The sequence below is a fragment of the Phaseolus vulgaris genome, chromosome 3 (genome assembly GCF_000499845.2).
Source record: "Phaseolus vulgaris cultivar G19833 chromosome 3, P. vulgaris v2.0, whole genome shotgun sequence".
In the NCBI taxonomy this organism is placed as follows: domain Eukaryota; kingdom Viridiplantae; phylum Streptophyta; class Magnoliopsida; order Fabales; family Fabaceae; genus Phaseolus; species Phaseolus vulgaris.
Window position 1 is genome coordinate 42301754 of NC_023757.2, and position 12853 is coordinate 42314606.

General features: G+C 33.6%; 2 protein-coding genes across 2 annotated transcripts; both read left to right on the top strand.

Annotated features, from left to right (window-relative positions):
- The first annotated feature begins 1074 nt into the window (after positions 1-1074).
- On the top strand, positions 1075-2539 carry LOC137807847 (RING-H2 finger protein ATL47-like). The gene has a single exon (XM_068608671.1). It carries the CDS (start codon positions 1402-1404, stop codon positions 2410-2412), a length of 1011 nt encoding a protein of 336 aa, XP_068464772.1. The 5' UTR covers positions 1075-1401; the 3' UTR covers positions 2413-2539.
- A 3536-nt stretch (positions 2540-6075) lies between these two features.
- On the top strand, positions 6076-10728 carry LOC137807850 (RNA-dependent RNA polymerase 2). Its single transcript, XM_068608678.1, has 4 exons — positions 6076-6799; positions 6951-8854; positions 9404-9554; positions 9645-10728. The coding sequence occupies exons 1-4, from the start codon at positions 6263-6265 to the stop codon at positions 10410-10412; spliced, it is 3360 nt and encodes a 1119-aa protein (XP_068464779.1). The 5' UTR covers positions 6076-6262; the 3' UTR covers positions 10413-10728.
- Positions 10729-12853: the final 2125 nt, after the last annotated feature.

The following is a 12853-nucleotide window of genomic DNA, read 5'->3' on the forward strand; positions in this document are numbered from 1 at the left end:
ACTCTTAATCTTAGGTAGCATTCATGTATGAAAAAAAAATCTCCTTTTTACTTTTTTTTTTCTTTGCAGCTATCATGCCAAGATTGGCGTGGATTGGTCATTATTATCTGCAATGATTCTGTACTCCAAAAAAGAAGACACACCCTACAAATAGACAACTTTAGAGTTTAAACTTATCAATTTTTATGGTATATAAAGAAGTCAACATCTTAATCATTTGGTTATTTTTTTTCATTCTTTTCTGTTTTTCTCCTTATAGACATCTGGTGTTTTGTTACCGTACAAGTCAAAATGAAATATTTGCTTAAAACTGTCAATTCTCTATGCCAATATTGGAACGACAAAAACTTGCAAACATAATTTTATTTTAATAATTCATAATAATAATAATAATAAAAAGAAGAATAATGGAGCAAATGTAAAAATAGTTTTGAGATGATAAAACGTAAATGATTGTAATATTAGACAAGTTTAACAATCTTAAAAATAGAGTTGAGGGGTAAGTGGAACTAATTATTAGCATAACTTATTAATAATATTGGCATGCCAAAAATAAAAGTAAGAGACAGTGGGGAAGAAAGAAAATGAAAAAGTTATTTTACTGTGTTTGAATGACTGTTGTCTAAAAAGAGAGAAAAAAAAAGAGCTTCCTGAATTCATTTCCAAAGAGACATACAAAATTAACATGATAGATTTAATACAGGGACTTTAGTATTTAAACGTGAGAAACTGTATTTATATAATTTTTCAGAATAAAAATTAAGATCACAGGGGAAGAATTATAAAAAGAAATAATATGATGAGAAGATATATATATTAAAAAACCTATATAAATAGTAGTATAATTATGTGTTTATATAGATATAGAGGTCTATATATATACTCCATTAATTTATACCTTTGTTTTGGATCTCTGCTGTAAAAGTAAAGTTAAACAAATTTTTCCATGTCCACCAACAAATTTCCATGCTTGTTGACTTTTATCAAAAGCTAATAACACTCTCCCACCTATCATCTCTTCCTTCTTTTTCTTTTTCTTTTTAAGCCCTCTATATCTCCTTCCATCTTAACTAGAAAAAAGGAAATTAGTTTCCTTACTACAAAATCCACCTTAACAATTCAACCATATGCATAACATACCTTTTCTAATGCTTCTCTTCTCACAACACTGACTCCACTACACTGGAATGAATCTTCCACAAAGTACTACTGCATAATGCCCCCTTGACTTCCAACATGGAAAAACGAATCAGGAATATCAGTTTTCAGAATATTCTTCTGCTAAAGTCTACCACAGTCAACCTTCTAGCTAGCAAGAGTTTGAATAATTTACATGAACTGTTGGACACAAGCATCATTGTTGTCATTGTACATTGAAAAAAAGAATACTCATCTGCCAAGATGCGCAACATTCAGATTGAAACGAAGCAAAATGGTGGTGTGAAGTACTCAGATGAGTCATATCCTCAATCTCCTTTCTCAGCATACCAAGCTCCTAATGACGGCAACACTACCAACGAGAAAGAAACAACAACGCCATCGTCTCTCAGCAGAATCAGTCCACTTATTTTGCTGGTCATAATTGTTCTAGCAGTTATCTTCTTCGTGTATGGACTTGTCCATTTGGTTCTATGGTTTTTCATGAAAACACCAACCTCTTCATCAATCTACAACTCCAACAGGTTCCACGAATCCACGCGCTCACGTGTTCTTCAGAGGCAGCTTCAACAACTCTTCCGCTTGCACGACTCAGGTCTAGACCAAGCCCTCATAGACTCTCTACCCGTTTTCCGTTACCAAGATTTATTGGGTTCAAAGGAACCGTTTGATTGTGCCGTGTGTTTATGCGAGTTCTCCGAGGACGACAAGCTGAGGTTGCTTCCTATGTGCACACACGCGTTTCACATGAACTGTCTTGACACGTGGCTTCTCTCGAATTCCACGTGTCCTCTTTGCAGGGCGTCTCTCTCCAACTACGTGGAGAATCAGAATCAGAATCAGAATCCAATGCTGTTTAATGTTGGCATTGGCAATTCAAATTGTTTGGTTCTGCCAAGTGGGTTCAGTGGTGAGGAAGAGAAGGGGTTTTCAGAGAGTGAAAGATCAGTTGGGAAAAGGGTGTTTTCCGTGAGGCTTGGAAAATTCAGAAACAATGGGTTGGAGTTAGAGAGTGGAGATAGTTGTAGTTTGAATGAGAGGAGATGCTACTCCATGGGTTCATATCGGTATGTGGTTCGTGATTCGAATCTGCAAGTGGTGTTGTCTGAATCTGGTGATGTTTCAGAAAATGAGAATGTGAAGGGAAAGAGGATAAGCGACTCAACCAAAGGTGAGAGCTTCTCTGTTTCCAAGATATGGCTTTGGTCCAAGAACTCCACATTTCATGCTTCTAATGCAGCAGCTTTCCCCTAAGAGCTAAGAAGGTTTGAACATGTATGAGGAAGAATTGCATGCTTTTATTTACGTTTTATATTATACCATTAATAAACACCGATTGAAACATGCTAATTAAATGATATTTGGCAGTGCTTCTTCCTCTCTTCTACTTTCTCTCTCTCTACTTATCCATGGAATTGCATCCATCTAGATTGAAAACAAGGGTGTTAGGAGGATTTGTATCCTGGATTATCCGTATGAGAAACTTATAACAAACTCTTGACAAAAGTTGTCCAGTAACATTGTGCCAACAAAAAAAATGTTCCATGTACGACATTATTATAAGAAATTGTAATTTTAATTATGTTTTAAAAAAATTATGGTGATAAATGAAGTTTGTCGTAATCTCAAAATGAAGTTTGTCAGAATTTGGGTGGGCTTACAGTGATCTTCATTCAAGTTCTAGTGATTCAGTATTTAAGAAACGAGGGAAGTATATAGTGAATATAGTGCTAAAATACTTTGATGCTCAAGTCAATAAATAAATTTTGTGTATATAGTGAATATAGTGCTAAAATTCGAGTATAATGAGACATATTATAGTATCTTTTCATAAAATCTAAATATCATGTATATGGATCTTGGAGGGAGTATTATTTAATATAATCGAAGCATTTATGTTATATAATAAGTGATATTGAGTAAGTAGATTAGAGTATTCATGCAATAGAATCAGGAACCTTGGGCAAGTAAATCAGACCATTCAAAGATATCAAAATATTGTGTATTAAATTCATGTTAATTGTGCTTTAATAAGATTGATTCTCATAATATATTGATCTAACTTAATATTATTACACTAACATAATTATGTGGGAGTTTATAATAATAGTCCCAAAAATCATGGTTAATTTTGCTTTGTCATGGGCTTTCTCACGATTTAAGCCAAAATGGAATACATCCGAATTGGGCTTTGATCAGTACATGTTTGATCAAATCCGAGACGATACACAGTCCTGCAACCTTGAGCCGAGCGAGGTGAAAAGACTTGTAAAAAATGTTTGCGACTAAGTTCAACCGTTACATTTGTCTTGAAGAGTGGTATGAGTTTTTTAGTAAGAAAGGTCAAGTTAAAATCAAACATGAGCTTTGATCGGCACATGTGTGCGAGAATTTGTCGAAGTCGTTTGCAACTAAGCTCAACCGCTTGTTGCATGAAGACAACCAGATACAGTCTGAGTTGTTTTTCATCGGACTTCTCGGGTCCGAGGTGGAGACAATCAGATACAGTCTTAGTTGTTTTTTTGTCGGACTTCTCGGGTCTGAGGTGGAGACAATCGAATACAGTCTGAGTTATTTTTTGTTGGACTTCTCGAGTCTGAGGTAGAGAAACCCAGTTGTTTTTTATCGGACTTCTCGGGTCTGAGGTGGAGATAACCAAATATAGTTTAAGTTATTTTTTTATCGAACTTCTTGGGTCCGAGGTAAAGACAACTAGATACAATCTAAGTTGTTTTTCATCGGACTTCTAGGGTCCGAGGTGGAGACAACCAGATACAGTCTGAGTTGTTTTTTGATCGGACTTCTCATGTTCGAGATGGAGACAACTAGATATAGTCTAAGTTGTTTTTATATAAGACTTCTTGGGTCCGAGATGGAAACAACCAAATACAACCTGAGTTGTTTTTTATCGAACTTCTCAGGACCGAGATGGAGACAACCAAATACAGTCTTAGTTGTTTTTTATTGGATTTCTCGAGCCCGAGATAGAGACAACCAAATATAGTCTGAATTGTTTTTGTATAAGACTTCTCGGATTTGAGAGGAGACAATTAGATACACTTTGAGTTGTTTTTTATCGAACTTCTCGAGTTCGAGATGGAGACAATCAGATACAGTCTGAATTGTTTTTTTATCGAACTCGAAGTTCAAGATGAAAACAACCAAATAATTTATTTTTCATTTGAAATTGTTCAGCCCACTTGTCGTGTTCAATTTAAAAAATGCTCTAATTCACCTAAACCGAATTTTTTAAAACCCTATTTGCTTGATTCAAAAAATAGTATATATTTAGTTAGTTAAAAAGATATGGTTGAAGGCTACTTTTCTCAATCAAGAAGGAAATTTTATATTTTCAACAAACTTTATGCAAAATTATCAAAAGAATATGGGTACAAATATTATTAGAGGAAATTAATATCAATTTTATTTTTTAAAAATTTTATTTTATTTTTTCTAATTCTAGTATTTATTAATTTTTTATTTTATATATATTTTTTTATATGTACTACTTATATATTCATATCATCACTTTGATTTCAAAAAAAAAAAAAATAGAAAAAATATTTATTCTCAAATGGATTCATTTTTTAATTTAAATAAATAGATATTTAATAGATTCGATGAAAATAATAAAATTGGAGTAGTTTGCATCAATTGGATTTTTTCCATATATATATAACAGATCAATTCTTTATTAAAAAAATATATTTAAAACACATGCTTTTAAAATAAAAAAAAGGAAAAAACATAAATATTGAAAATACAATAAAGCAATAATATTAGGATTTATTGTTAATTAGCAAATAAGGAAAACAATTAATTATTCTTATAAAATAAGAGGAAGAGAAGTGCATGATAACACTATTCAATCTAATTATAATTCAGAATGGATATTTAATTTGTTTGAATACATTTGTTAAACAATTTGATATCGAATGAAACAAAAGTATCATGATTTGAATCAAATCATTAACTTCATTAATAAAATTAATAAAATTGTAAGGTTATGCACAAATTGGATAATATGGGAAACAGTCTTGATTTTGATTCGGGTAATTAATGAAGATATTATTTTTTTATAAAAAAGAGAGTGCTAATGAAAATAATTAGTTAGATATGTGGAAAAAAAAAAAGATAAAATAGAGTTGGAAAAAAACTAGATATAAAAAAAAGTAAAGAAGAATCTAGTATAAGAAGAAAGAGACTGATCAAAAGACACATTGCCAACTCCGTAGGAATCACTGATTTGGACTAAACAACATCTTCTAGTTGTAAGATATTCTTCTTCACTAGAATAAAAAAAAAAAAATAACATTAAATTGGAAAAATTAAGAATCATAATAAAATAACTTTTTTATAAATAATCATTTTACAATCAAACCATACAAAAGCTATAAATAAATCAAATTGAAAAGTTTTAAAATTTACAGGAGCACTCCAGTTTCAATTTTGTGTGCTAAAACTTTTTCATAGGTATTTTTATAATTTTTAATAAATTAAAAACGTCCAATTTTTCTTTCACATGTGAGTGTGGACTTGGGTTTATAAGTTGGGCCATTGCATTTTGTAAGCCTATGGTTTGAAGCTATACTCCTATAAGTTAACGAAATGACAAAAATGCCTTTGATTTGTATTTTTAAAATAATCTTATTTTTGAATTAAAAAATTAAATGATAATATGAGAAAGTTATGAATTGAATAATCAATAACTTATTTTGAAGTTTAGTATACATTTTAAAATATGTATTCTCAACACACATTTTAAAATATATAATTTAAAATATATTAATATATTTTAGAATGTATTTTATACTTATAAATACATTTGAGATCAGATACAGAATATATTTCTAAAATGTATAATAAAAAATACATATTTTTAAAAGGTAAAATTGGAAATTCTATTTTACGAGTGTAACATGAATGAATCATAGTTAAGTGTGGAAGATGGGAGTGTGTGTAAAAGTTAGGGAACATAGGTTTTGTATGTTTCCAATAACATCAAATTCAACTTTTTTTTTCTAATTTCTATGCCAACACTCACTTCCTGTGTTGTGTTACTCTGTCACTCACTCTGCAACTAAGTGCCATCTTCATCACCACCATGGGGACGACAACAAAACCTCTTTCGCACACAGTTAGCGTCTTCAACATACCTCGCTCCGCCACCGCCAAGGACCTCCTCCACTTCATCGAATCCAAGGTGGGTTCTTCCACAGTCTTTGCCCTCGAAATCTTCTCCGACAACGTCAACTGGAAGTCCCGCGGCGCTGGCCGCGTCCAGTTTGAGGCCCTCGACGCCAAGTCCCGCGCCCTCTCTCTCTCCCAACTCCAACAACTGCTCATCCACTCCCATTTCCTCCGCCTCTCTGATACCTCCGAAGACATCATTTTCCGCCCCCTCCACCGCCTTCAAAACGGAGTTCTCTACGCCGGCCTCATGCTCTCCGACGACCGGATGAGCGTCCTCGAGTCCTGGGAGGGCGTTGCGGGCTTGGTCGTGCCCCAAAGGAGGAAGCTTGACTTCTTGGTGTTGCATGATGGCGACTGTTACCGAGTCGAGATTTTTTTTGAGGATATTTTGGAGTCTCATGGCTATTGTTTGGGAGCAGAAGGCAAACTCAATGCCCTCCTCTTGAAGGTACATTTTTTTTGCACATAAAAAAAACCACTTAGGGACTCTATAAATTTTGTCTTGTTCAAGGTGAATAAGTATGTAGGGTTTTGTTTTATGTGATTGATGAGTTTCTTTTCTTTTGTATTTATTTGCTGGTGTGTTTTTTTCCTCTCAGCTTAAATTTGGGCCAAAAATTTATAAGAAAAAGATGGGGCCAGATGTGGCAACCAAGTTTAGGAATGATAGATACCATTTTTGTAAGGAAGATTCCGAGTTTCTTTGGGTGCGGACTACTGACTTTTCGGCTCTGAAGTCGATTGGGCACTCTACTTCATTTTGTTGGGAAATTGCGGAAGAACAATTGGCTTCGGATGTTTTTACAAGTTTGCCGCTCTACAAGGAAAATTTAAGAGATTTGGTTCTGGAGGATGGGGAAGAATTCTGTTCTTCCACAGAAGCAGTTCCTCTTGTAAAGTGTGCGTCGCAATCCAAGTTACCTTACGAGGCCCTTTTCCAGTTGAATTCTCTTGTTCATACTCAGAAAATTAGTCTTGCTTCGGTGGATGATGAATTGATTGACTTGTTGGGAGGCTTAGATGAAGAAATTAGAGCTGTGATTTTTCAGAAATTGCACCAGATGGGCTTCACTTGTTATGATCCTCTTAAATTTGTGAAGACTCAGTTGCATGTGCTGAGTAACAAGAAAAGAAGTCAACCACTATCTTCACAGAAAAGGTTGATAGATAATAACATTATGAGCTGTCATAGAGCCTTGGTTACCCCAACTAAGATTTATTGCCTTGGTCCCGAGCTTGAAACCTCAAACCATGTGGTAAAGCACTTTGCATCCTGTGCCTCGGACTTCATGAGGATTACCTTTGTTGAAGAGAATTGGAATAAGCTTCCAAATTATGCTGTATCGACTGGTGTGCAAAAGGGAATCTTTTCAAAGCCTTTTAAAACTGAAATATATAAGCGAATATTGACTATTCTTCGAGATGGGATTGTAATTGGATCAAAGAGATTTGAGTTCCTGGCCTTCTCTGCTAGTCAGCTGCGTTCAAATTCTGTTTGGTTATTTGCCTCTAATGACAATGTGAAAGCAACTGATATCAGAGAATGGATGGGATGCTTCAATAATATACGCAGTGTTTCTAAATGTGCAGCGAGGATGGGTCAGTTGTTCAGTTCTTCCATGCAAACTTTTGAAGTGGCCCCTCAAGATGTAGAGGTAATTCCTGATATTGAAGTTACCTCTGATGGTGTAAGCTACTGTTTCTCAGATGGTATTGGAAAAATCTCCCAATCTTTTGGTAGGCAAGTTGCTCAAAAGCTCAAGTTAGATCATACTCCTTCAGCATTTCAAATTCGGTTTGGAGGATATAAAGGTGTCATAACTGTTGATCGCCATTCATTTAGGAAGTTATCATTGCGCAACAGCATGCTTAAGTTTGAATCCAAAAATAGGATGCTTTGTGTCACAAAATGGAGTGAGTCAATGCCTTGCTTTCTCAATCGAGAGATTATATCCCTGCTGTCTACCTTAGGAGTAAAAGATGAGGCATTTTTGGCAAGGCAACAGGACCAATTGAATTTGTTAGGAAGGATGTTGACTGATAGTAAGGCAGCTTTGGATGTTTTGGAAGGTTTGAATGGAGCTGATTCAAGGAGCATTCTAGTGAAGATGTTGCATGAGTTTAATGAGCCAAACAGTGAGCCTTACCTATCAATGATGCTTAAGGCTTACTATGCATACCAATTATCTGACTTGAAAAGTAGAAGCCGAATATTTGTTCCCAAGGGTCGAGTCTTAGTAGGTTGCTTGGATGAAACTGGTCTTTTGAATTATGGTGAAGTATTTGTTCGTGTAACAGTGAAAAGAACTACGGAAAAGTTTGATGATAACTTAAGGAAAGGGGGTGACGATGATAGCACACGTATAATAGTGGGAAAGGTGGTGGTCACGAAAAATCCTTGTCTTCACCCAGGAGACGTAAGAGTGCTTGATGCTATCTACAATGAAGAATTAGAGGAAAAGGGTTTGAGGGATTGCCTTGTATTTCCACAAAACGGACATAGGTGTGTATATAATGAACTACATTTAAAACCCCATTTGCTTGTAACCCTTTTTTTATTTATCATGGAGAAATTCATTTTTTACATTTATCTTTGGTCCCGTGTGGTGTCATTGACTACCATGAGTCATTTAATCATGTGCTGACAAAAGTTGTGAACTGCAGGTTGAGAGATACAAGGGGAAAGGGCGATGTTGTTTTTAGCTATACTATCACTGTTGCACTTATTGTCTAGATTCTAGAACTTGTGGCATGTACTCTCTCGATGCTTTCATCTACTTGTGCAAAAACAAAATATTTTTCATAATATTTAAAGAATTTGGTATTCCAGTCATCATCAGTTTATTACTTTCTAGGTGCCACTTGGTTTTGGTTTGATAGGTCTATTAGGTTCATTGTGTGAGGACATTTGGAGATGATATTAGATTTTCTGTTGTCTTGCCGTGTTAGATATGAAGTTATCTCTAAGCTTTTTAGCCACCTTGGTTCCACATCATGAAATCATTATTATCTTTGATGTTTATTGTTCTAATACTTGTTGGTTGGCCTACAGGCCCCATCCAAACGAATGCTCTGGAGGTGATCTTGATGGAGATTTGTTTTTCATAAGCTGGGACAAAGATCTAATCCCAGCTCAAACTGAGGCTCCAATGGACTACACAGGACGGAGACCTCGTATAATGGACCATAAGGTGACCCTAGAGGTAATTTTCATCAAAGTTTCAACTTGTTTTTGAAAAATACACTGATGAAGGTAGAACTGCTTCCTCATTTGTTATTTCTTGACCGGTCAGGAAATCCAACATTTTTTTGTGGATTACATGATCAATGATACTTTGGGTGCTATCTCCACTGCACATCTAGTTCACGCTGACCGTGAACCAGATAAGGCTAAGAGTAGAAAATGTTTGGAGTTAGCAGAGCTTCACTCCATGGCTGTTGACTTTGCAAAGACCGGAGCACCTGCTGCAATGCCTAGAGTTTTAAAACCAAGAGAATTTCCAGATTTCATGGAGAGGGTGGAGAAGCCTATGTACATCTCCAAGGGGGTATTAGGAAAACTTTATCGTGCTATAATTGAGTCTCAAATGCAAATTAAATATAGTTTTGTGTGGTCAGAGAAGCTTGCTGAAGAAGCATATGATCGTAGCCTTGAAGTGAATGGTTTTGAGGCCTTCCTTGAGACAGCCTCAAGTCACAAAGAAATGTACGCACAGAAGATGAGCAGTTTGATGAACTTCTATGGTGCCGAGACTGAGGATGAAATGCTACTTGGTAACTTGCAAAACCGTGCTTCATATTTGCAGCGTGATAACAGGAGATATGGTGATATGAAAGATCGGATTCTGCTCTCAGTGAAGAATCTTCAGCGCGAAGCTAAAGAATGGTTTGAAACTAGTTGCCAACCGCACGAATATCGTCCCATGGCTTCTGCATGGTATCATGTGACCTATCACCCCAGCTATTATTGCCAGGAAAGCTCATGTTTTCTTAGCTTCCCATGGATAGTTGGTGAGGTTTTGTTGCAGATAAAGTCTGTAAACAAAGCAGTTCAAAGATGAAGGCTTCCTCTAATGCTGTGTGCATCCTTTTGTTTCTGAAAAAAAAAATCTGAAGCCGTCTCTGGTGGATAGGACAAAAAGTCTATGCAGACCTTGATATAAGGTTTCACCTTGTCTGCGACATTTTGGCTAAGTTATTATTGTTATATTATTTGGCATTATAAATATGTTCTAGCTATATGTGCAAATCTGATGCCACTGGCTTGATGTATATCCGTATGTTTAGAGCTCACATGGAGGGCTATTTCTTATTGTATAGCAACAATCTCAATGTACATTTTTTAAAATTATGAATTAGGTAATTCATGTTGTAAAATCTTTCTTTCCAGGTTTATATTTTTTATGCTAAGGAAAAAGAGACATGCATTCTTAGTAAATTTTGGAATTGATAATTTCGAACGAAGGTTCACAATCCAGATTAATTTCTGTATAAAAAGGGTTGACTTGCTACAAAATCACCAAAAAAAATCATATATATATATGAGATCTTATTTATCAATCATCTAATAGGAAATTTAAATTCATAGTCATTAAGGTAGGAGAATGTATCGAATTCTTATGTACATGCTCTGGCAATAGCTGATTAATATGACCTGAGATGCCTTGCAAACTAGTTTGGTATCTATATGAATTGAGAACCAATAATGAAAGAGTATCTCATGTCATGTCTCAACAAAATCTCATCCTATCCATTATACCACCTGTGGGGGCAAACTTTTTAAGAATTTTACTCTTCCATCATTCTGAGTTTTTATAAGAATTTAAACATTTATTTTGTTTTACATTTTACAGGAAAGAAATTCGTTTAGATTATTTGTTATTGTCAGTTTGTGAGAAATAATTAAAATATATGTGAGAGACCTCTGAAGTAAGACCTGAAACAAGGATGATACGATGATCTTAGGCGCGAGTTAAAATAATATTTGACTAGTGAAGGGAGGGGATGTTTATGAATTCAAATGAGAAATTTTCCCTAAACTCCATTCCTTCCACTTCCATATTAATTGTGAAATAACATTTTTAAATAATTTTAAATAAAACATAATTTTACATTTTTAAATAACTTTTATTGCACCACATACCTCATTTTTAACCGCAATACTTCTATTTTTTTTTCAGTTATTGTTTGAGAGGGCAATTCCATCATTTGAGCATGTGTGAAAGGAATGACAAAAAAAATCGTTGTATTCGAGGTTCTGTGATAAGCGAACGAAAACCCAGTCAATCACCAATAAAAACACCACAAAATTTATCTCAATTACAAAGTTTATCCCCAGTCACCACAAACAACTACCAACACTTGAAAATAAAGAAGAATGCACCACATTTTTCAATATACTCAGAAGGGTATTATTGAAATTTTAAAAAAAAAGTATGGAAGTGTAGGAAGAAAATACGGAAGTGCTCGAAGAATCAGTGTTACAAATTAATTACATCACTACCAAACTAAATGTAGCTTTAGTTATACAAGTGTCTCATTTTTCAATGAAACATTCACTTTTGTTCCAATGAGACATCCCTACCAAAATAAATATAGTATTAATAAGAGAGTTTAAGTCTACAAGATTCATTATCTCTAATTATATATTACGAATTTATTTTATCTTATCTTTGGTTATGATTTCCAAGACATCTTTTTTAACTAAAACATATACATCATATATGAAACTAAGTGAATGTTTCAATAACCGATTTTACAATAAATCCAATAAACATTGATATTATATTAAAAAGAGTTTAAACATAATTCAATTTTACAAAACGATATGAAATATTAAATAAAAAAATAAGATTTTCATTAAAAAAATTATTCAAATAATATATATATATTAATACAATAGAAATAATATTTATTTTAGTTAAAAGTATAACATTCACAATAAACAATAATGGAGAATTATTGGTATTTCTTATTAAAGACAACACTTGAGATTGGCCAGATTTTTATTATATCACTATACAAGACAAATCCACATGTCAGTAATTTATAACACTTGATTAGTGATATATGAGTTTAAAAGTTACTTAAAAAACTTATAATCTCCATCAATTTTAAGTATAGGTCAAGAAACTATTAAAAGGCCTATCATTACATAGTATACACTAAAAAGACTAGAAAAAAAAAATCAATAAAAGACTTATTATCACAATCATAAATTGTGTTAATTATGAAATCAGAAGTAGTAGTTTTAAGATAATATGTGGCTAGATATTGAGAGAGAGACCGAGGAAAGATTTTAAAAATATTTAGAACTAAAAGCAGTGATATAGTTTAGAAGGCTAATTTGAGGCTTTACTTTTTTCTCCAATATCATGAGTTCCTTAATTTATATATATATATATATATATATATATATATATATATATATATGATTATTTTAAATAACCATGTACACAATTTTTTATTTATTTAATATATCTTATTTTATTAATATAATGAA

Bases quoted from the DNA above. Each gene is read 5' to 3' on its own strand.
- LOC137807850 (XM_068608678.1), top strand. From the start codon at position 6,263: ATGGGGACGACAACAAAACCTCTTTCGCACACAGTTAGCGTCTTCAAC. The intron at 6,800-6,950 runs GTACATTTTTTT...TTTTCCTCTCAG, and splicing joins TCAATGCCCTCCTCTTGAAG to CTTAAATTTGGGCCAAAAAT. The intron at 9,555-9,644 runs GTAATTTTCATC...TTGACCGGTCAG, and splicing joins ACCATAAGGTGACCCTAGAG to GAAATCCAACATTTTTTTGT.
- LOC137807847 (XM_068608671.1), top strand. From the start codon at position 1,402: ATGCGCAACATTCAGATTGAAACGAAGCAAAATGGTGGTGTGAAGTAC.